The 8755-nt window shown below is 29.6% G+C and overlaps 1 protein-coding gene across 1 annotated transcript; it reads left to right on the forward strand.

Moving 5' to 3' along the window:
• Positions 1–6093: 6093 nt before the first annotated feature.
• Positions 6094–6769, forward strand: LOC124921288. Its single transcript, XM_047461923.1, has one exon. The coding sequence runs from the start codon at positions 6247–6249 to the stop codon at positions 6619–6621; it is 375 nt and encodes a 124-aa protein (XP_047317879.1). The 5' UTR covers positions 6094–6246; the 3' UTR covers positions 6622–6769.
• The last annotated feature ends 1986 nt before the right edge of the window (positions 6770–8755 follow it).

Here is an 8755-nt window from a genome sequence, read left to right on the forward strand (position 1 = left end):
TTATTATATATATATATATATAGATATATATTTAAATTATTATTTTTATTTTAAATTATTATTTTTATAAATTTAATTATTTATATTTTGATATATAATTTAAATTATTTTTTATAAATTTAATTATTTATATTTTAATATAAATATATATATTTACATTTTAATTCTTATCTAAATTTATATAGTGTAATAAATATTTTCTTGAGTATTCTAATAAATAATAGATAAATACTAATAAATTTAAAATATTTTAACTATAATAATATAATAATTAAATATTCTTAAAAACTATTACAATCATCATTTATCTAAATTATTGACGATCTTGTTCAGGACAACGTTGGCCACAAATGACATATTTAATGGTTCATTAACTTAAGACATATTTTTTTACACCATTAAATTAGGTAAACAACACATTAAAAATTGATAAAATTTTTATTGTGAAATTATATTATAATGAAAAGTTGTCAAAATTATTTTAATAAAAGACAACCCAATAAATATAAATAATAATTTGAATGAAAAATTGTCAAAATTATTTTAATAAAAAACCACCCAATAAATATAAATAATAATTTGAATAGTAAAAAAAAATTTATGGGATGACTGCCACATATATATATATATAATAAATTTGAAATGTAAATATATATATATATTAAAATATAAATAATTAAATTTATAAAAAAATAATTTAAATTATATATCAAAATATAAATAATCAAATTTATAAAAATAATAATTTAAAATATATATCAAAATATAAATAATTTAGTTTATATAAATAATAATTTAAATATATATCTCTATATATATATAATAAAATTGAAATGTAAAAAAAAAAAAAAAAGGTTTGAATAGTAAACTAGGTTAGTTTGGGAATAAATGAACAAACTATGTTAGTTTGGGAAAGTGAACGCCAAACAAGGTTAGTTTGGGAAACTGTTCCAGTTCGGGACGGGAAAGGTAATTATCATCCCGTCCCGTTTTTATTTTGAGGATTTTTTTTACTACAATGTTCGCCCCATTCGATTTCGAAAAATCCCCACGTGACACCGTTTATACCATATTCTCAAAAATAAATATTTTTTAATACAATATATTTTAATATATATTGTAATATTTATTATAAAGAAATAAATTTAAAACTCTTATAAAATATAATGAATAAATAAATATATTGTGATTTTATATATTTAATTGTGTTTTTAGTATTCGGGGCATAATCAAGGGGAAATCGGGGTTGTTTGGGGAGAAAACACAAATATCATTTCGTCCCATACCCTGTCAACTACAGGTTAAACCGAAAAAAAACTACCACAAACATGGTAATTCGGTTCGGTTACCGCGGTTCGGTTTCAAATTTATATCCTTAGTTACGACCCGTCAATCATGGGTAAAAGACTATCGCGGAAGGATCGACCAAAAACAAAAGAATCACTAGAATTCTTGAATTGCTGATTCTAGGCACTAAACAACATTCTAAGAGTGCTTGACTTCCCCAAACGTCATTAGCAATATTTTACAATCAATTAGAACCAGCGGTAACCATGCTTGATCGAAATCTTTTTCTGAAATTCTAAATTAGGTTTATAAAAAATTGTAAAATGTTGTTAACATTATTACAATTGGCAATCCTAATACTAATCCTAATCGACTAAAATCGTATATGGAACATATTTGAATCATCGTTTTTTGTGCAAGAATCCAAGAAAAATGATCCAAATAAATTTGATTTTTAGGCAAAAATTATGAAATCTTGATTTGAATTACAAACTACGGTCCGATGATTAGTTGTCTTACTGCATTTATAACATGACTACGCCATCCAATTAACAAATTGAGGGAATAAACAACTAGTATAAACTGAAGTATGTGAAAAGTAAAATGAACTCGGAAATTGTATTACAAGACTAAATGAGAGCTTACAGACGATTTGAAAAAACCTCTTACAATCTTTAGAAACTTTATGATGGATCAGAAACTTATTTAAAATCTTTGCCTCAAAATTTTGAAAAATTTAAAACTTGTTGCTTGAATTTCAATGGCGGATTTCTTTGTAAGTGTTCTTGAGTTTCAAATCTTTATCTAATATCTCTTTAGGTAGTCTCTAACCCTGATTTATATTCTAGAGTTCAAATTTTAAAATCCCCAAAAATTGCCCGTTTTCTTTCCCCATAAAATTGGATGTGTTTGGGGTTTAATTAGGGTTGTTCAATATTTGGTCTGAAGAGAGAATATTCGACCGAATTCATCGAATTTGAATTTTATTTTCGATTTTCGAATCGAATTTTAAACAAATTCGAATTTAAATACAATTTTTGAATTGATTTTCAAGTTTAACTTTCAACTTGAAAATCAAACCGAATTCATTTTTTATTATTTATTTTATTATATATAAATCTCTAATCATTTATATATATATATATATATATATATATATATATATATATATATATATATATATATATATATATATATATATATATATATATATATATATATATTAAACTTAATTCCTCATTCACCACCTCATCTATATTCTCTAAACTAATTCCTCTTTATTTTTTAACATAATCAAATAATCTCTATAGCCCCCTCATCTCTATTATCTTACATAATCCTTTCAGTCACTACCTCTCTCTATTATCTCTATCTACCCATCTCTCGTCAAGTCGCCCATCTCAGAAATGAGACTATTGATCTCGCCATCTTATATATCTCTCCATCTTTGCCCTCTAGAGCTTCGATATATTCAATCTCGCTATCTCTGGAACTTCTTCTTTGTCAAGACTCTCAAATCTTGATATATCTCTCCCGTTTAACACATATTTCAAATTCAAGATCTATCATCTTAATTCAAATTTTGTTTTGACTTAAAATAATTTGAATTCAAGATTTGGCAATAAAAGAAAAATGAAAATTGAATTTGGTTCGAATTCGAATTAGAATTATTCGAAATTCAAATTCAATATCAAATTCGGTTTGTTTTATTAAAATTTATTTGAATTCGGTTCGATTTTCGAATTGGCCAAAAAAGTTTCAAAGAAATCGAACCGAGAAACTTGAATAACCCGTAAATTAAACCAATTAACACCCTAATTTTAATCATCTCTTTAGGAAATTTGGGGACACTCCTTGTTAACAACTGAGCAAGTAGCTCCTTTCGGGAAGCATTGGCTTCTACCAAAAGTTAGAAAATTCGAAATTTTGAATGCTATTGGGGGTTCTTCGTGTGTATGCAGGCGTATCGGAGAAGAAAGTTCTTCGATCGCAGATCACCTCGGACACAGGTGAGACACGGGCCTACGTCCCGTCATCTTACTCGCTCCAACCGTCTACTTGGTGTTAATTCTAACGTTAGGCCCTTTGTTGATCTTCGTCACTCGCCAGTGCCTTGAGATCTAACTTTTTCATCATTCAGATTTAAGTTGGTGTTGCGTTTTGTTCGGTCTAACATCCTATTTAGTTGGATCGGTATTTTTGTCTTGGTTTTTATAATTCGAATAATCATAGTTTTGAAACCCGGCCCGTCGGTCGGACCGGTAAATCGGGTGAATCGGTCGTCAAATAGGGCTAGGTTGATGAAAAAATAAAAAATGCAATCAACCCAGTTAAACTTAGCCAACCCGCAGGTTGGACTAGAAATCCAGCAGTCCGGGTTAACCATCGGGTTTATCCTATTTTAAAAAAGTTACTTCTTTTTTTTCTCACTTATCAACTTTCAGTTCATCTCTCTCGTTTTTTAGTTCCCATTGAGTTTACCTATTTCTAGTTCTATGTGAGTAGATTACCGATTTCTAGTTCAAGACATTGAAAATGACAAACCTTTTCATTCACCTCAAGCTTTACCTTTTACCTGAACCAGCTGATTCCGTTTTTACCAGACTTAAAAAACGATTTAAGGTGGCATTTTAAGTCATAATTAAACATAGTTTCTTTTTTGGATAAAATCATAGTTATCCAAAAAGCAGAGGTTATAGTTTGATTTGATGCCTTATCCCTAGCATAATCCAGTTAAGTCTCTTTTATTTTAACTTTTTTTTTAAATTATTGTCATCATTTTCTTGTCAAAATTTGGCTTATTTTGATATTCATATTTCATATAGTTAATGATATTAGTTTGATATTATTTTGAGGTTTATATTTCATATAGTGATTATTATGTCTCTAGATTATCTTTTTATGTATAGTTTGATTATGGATTCTATTAGAGAAACGCCAATATATGCAACACCAAATTCTTCAAGTGTACAATCTCAAACTTCTGTAAGATGAAAAATCGGGAATAGGACAATCTATAAAAGAAGCCAAGAATACAACAAAAGAGAGAAATGTGAAATCACATGGAAAACAGAAACAGTTCAGATAAATGGAAAGAAAGACGAGTGTAATAACAAAGAAGCTAATAGTCAAATTGCCAAGAGGATGGAAGTGTTGATGATAAGAGGAAAGTAGACTCAGGTAAATATGAAGTAAGAGAATGCACAAGTAAATGCGAAGTTGTAACAAGCAAGTAAGCTTCCCTGACATACTGAAACATAATCATTTTTTCCAGTTAAGTTCTGGTACAACTAAAGAAAAGTTTCTTAAGAAAGTCTCAGGAAACGAAGTAATCATTGCTCACAAATAGTCCTAATCAAATGAAATAATCCAATCCCCTAATGTGGAAAAGAGTGCTAAAAAAAAGAAAAAAAATGTGTTCAAATTGTCTCATCGCTTGCAAACAGAGAAAAAGTAAAGAAAAAGTTGACGTTGATGCTGATGCTGAGAAACAATATATTCACAAAAGAAAAATGAAATTACATAGAAGAAAAAGAATAACAATGTTTGAAGGCAATTGAGTTTAGTCAAAAATGAAATTTCTCATTCGAATCAGACTATTAATGTTGTAGGTTTTGTATGATTTATGTCATTTACTCATTTGGTTTAATCAAAGTTAGGGTTTGTTTAGCTTTGATCTTGACTCATTTTGGATTCTTCCTTACTTTTGAGTTTTGTAATGAAATGACATTAAGTCAATTTTCAAAAAAAAAAACTTATGTAAGAGAAAAAAAATTGATCATGCATAGGCTAATTGTAGAGAAGACTAAGTAATTAACGAGAATGAAAAGAGACTCATCTGACTTTATTACGGAAAATTGATAAATGGTGGAAGATTGTAATTGGAAACAATATTTTGAATTTTGATATTTACTCTGGCTATTAGTGTAACAATTTGATGAATTTTTGTTATTTTTGTATTATTTTATTATTATATGAAACCCACTAGTTGAATCGGTTGACTCACCAGTTGAATTAGTAACCTAGTGACCCAGTCCCTTCACTAGGTTGATGACCGAGTCATGTTTTGAAACTATGCGAATAATACTCTCAATCATTGGTGGGTTGTTTGCTACTAATACCATCCGGTTGTGTTGGTGATCATTTCTTGAGTTTGTGTGAATCCCTTTCTTAGCAGCAAAAAGTACGATATTATTTGGAGTTATTTTTCATTTTTTCAATAAAAAGTTTCTAGATTTGATCTTTCATATGGAGGACCTTTTACAGGTATTCTCCCATTATTTGTATAAATTTCTAGATTCATTTTCACTTGACAGAACATTTTTCGACGTTGTTTATCAACCTTCTGCCTAAGGATAATTTTAATTGTTACTCAGAATATTTGGTAGAGATTTTTGACACCAATTTATTTTTGGTTTCACTTTCAATTACCACACTCATCGTTGATAAACTCAAATGAATTTATTTTTCGAACAATCTTTCACAAATTGAATGATCGTTTGATTTTTTTTTTTTTAAGAGTTTTATATATATTTTTAAATTATTTATACAATTTAATATTTATATCATCAATTAATTATTTTAAATTTTATTAATGTTATTTTATATTTATTAATTAATTTTCTAAATAAAATTCTCATTATTTGAATTTAATCGAATTAATTCCTTATAAAAAAACAAAATTCACAATTTAAAAAGAAAACGAGAAAAAAACAAATCTACGCTATATGAGGATTTTTTAACCTAATTGAGATATTATATATTGTTTCTTTTTCCAGTTTAAACCCTAATTCATCTATAACATATATGGGATGAATGATTGTAGATGTTGAGATTTTCAGAAACGAATTGTAATATAAACAAATTTAGACAAAGGGGGTCGATTCTGGTGTCTTGGAAAGTAGTAGCTTTAGCTTAAGGACGAGCCGTGGAGGAGGAGGAGGATAAACGGGATTATCTATGTCGGATCCATACGAGAGAGTGAAAGGAGGGAGGCTGAGCTTCAAAGGCAGCGGTGTCGCCAGTCGGAGCAAATCCATCGACAAGAAGCACAAAAAGAAGAAAAAAGAAACAGCAGAAGAAGCATTTGTTCCAGAATTCGTCCCAGAGGAGGATGTTCCCGTTACTGATATCACTGTCAATGTCGACGCCTCAACAGCAGGAGAGGTAGGAGGAGACATATACACAATTGATGCTGCGAAGCGTATGAAGTATGACCAGTTGTTCCCTGTTGAGGCCAAGAAGTTCGGTTATCAGGCAAAGGCTAAGTTGAAATCTGTTGAGGAAGCTCTGGATGATCGAGTGAAGAAGAAAGCTGATCGTTACTGTAAATAAATCGGAATTAGGGTTTTCCTTTCCGGAAAAAATCTCACCCCCTTTCAGGTAATCTATGAAAAGCCAGTATCAGTTCAAACTACCCTAGAAGAAGTAGATTGCATTTATCTTTATTATGTCAAAGATCAAGCTTTAATTAATTGTTTTTTAACAAGATAATCATCGATCGAAGCTGGGATTTTCTAGGGTTTGATAGAGGACTGATTTACAGTAAATTAATCTACAGTTTCCATTTTTTTAGATGTTGAAGACTAAGATTGAAAAAATTATACTGTGCAAAAATAAAGAATTCTGCAACTTAACTAAAAATCAATATTTTGCTTGTATAACGAGGTGTCTCTAATACTTGATAGTGTTCTAAGGTTCCATTCGCCATTAAGTCATGGAAGTGGTACTCTCACTGGTTTTAGGGCTGCAATGAGTTAGTGCAGTAATGGCTTAGGGCTTGTTATCTCTGAAATTTTTGTTCTTTACAAAAGTGGTTTTAAAATAAAATATGTGTTTATGAGGAATGGTGCTGTTTGCCTCACTTGGATTAGGAAAGATCATCTTGAGGACATCTGCCTGAAGAATTGTGGATATCATACTTTGCAATATATTATGAGTGTTGCATCAAGAAAATCTCTATATGAAATTAGACTGATGTTCAATATAGGTCGACAAGTGATCTCTTAGGCTTTATTGTAGTCAGAGCTATCTCGGGTTGCATGTTCCATAGGCCTTACACGAAGTTCAAGTTTTCAAGGATAGTTACATTATATTGGAATGGTTGTGGTGCTTTAGTGATTAATATAATGGATAATAGGAAGAAAGGTGGTTAAATTGAATGACGGCAGCTAGTAAAAAATAAAACTTTCATATCAGTGTACTAAACGACGGATTCTTGACTTCTTCAACATTTACATTTGTCCAATGCTTTTGACATAGCTTGTGATGTTTATGATGTATTTGCTGATATGTGTCAGGGTTAGTCATACACTGTTGTACATAATAGTAAAGAGGCAGTGGCTGAGGGAATTTGATCATTGAATATGTTGAAGAACAAACTATTTTCTCATTTATAATATTTCTCTGGTTTCTCATCCCTTTCTTAATCACCTCATCTATGAACAGTTCTTCTAGTTTCTCATTTATTTATTTTTACAAGCCCTAGAAGTTGTTAAACTTCTATAAACCAACCTAGAAGAATCAGAAGTCCACATTTCTTCTGTCAAGTCTTGGAAATGTGTTTGTATAAGAAACCGGTAAGGGTAGAATTATTGTTTTTGTACCAATGTAGAACTTCTAGGGTTTATTGAAAGGAAAGAGATGACAAACTTTAGAAGAAATGTTTATTGATGAGAAGGAGACTAATCAACATATAGATGAAAGAAATAGAATGTTCAACATATTTAATAATCAAATCAGATTCCCTCATCAGCCGCCTTTATTTATAAAGCATACAGATTTGTCTTAATTATAACAAAAACACAGATTGACATAACGGTAATAGTAGGATATAGAAGATGATCAATGTAACGGTAATAGTAGGATATATTAGTAGTATCGAGATAGTATGGTAATTAGTAAAGTAAGTTAGTAGCTTATATGTTTTAGAGTATTTATTATTTGGAATAATGAATGAAATAGTATTCAATCTGCTTGATCTCCTCTAAAGGCTTAGTTGACTGACAGACAGACATCATAGTATTTCATTGTTTGGATTGACATTTTTGGAATTCAAGAAAAAAATAGGACTTATTCAAGCCATTTTTGTTACTTTAACTCGCCAAGGCCGAGTTTCTTCAAGCCATAGAAAAATCATTTTACAAGGGTAAGAGAAGATTGGATAAGATGCTTCACATGCTCTATCATTGTACAAAAGTTTTGCGTGTGATGGATGATTAAATGACGATGATATGGGCATTATTTATTTTCATGTACAACTTCTTTATTTTTTGGTAGATTAAAGTAAAAAAATGGATGCACATAAAAAACTAATCTTCTGACTGCTATTAATAATGTTGATTCAGGCAATTGGGGTGCTTGGCGTAAGACAGTATGTTCACAACTGATCCATGAAGTAGTAATTTATAAAGGAAGTTGGGAAGATATTAAACTTTTTCAATCTCTAAGTGAGTTTCATTCATATGAT

The sequence above is a fragment of the Impatiens glandulifera genome, chromosome 1 (assembly GCF_907164915.1).
Source record: "Impatiens glandulifera chromosome 1, dImpGla2.1, whole genome shotgun sequence".
Lineage (NCBI taxonomy): Eukaryota > Viridiplantae > Streptophyta > Magnoliopsida > Ericales > Balsaminaceae > Impatiens > Impatiens glandulifera.

Coding starts and splice junctions, on each gene's coding strand:
- LOC124921288 (XM_047461923.1), top strand. CDS start 6,247: ATGTCGGATCCATACGAGAGAGTGAAAGGAGGGAGGCTGAGCTTCAAA.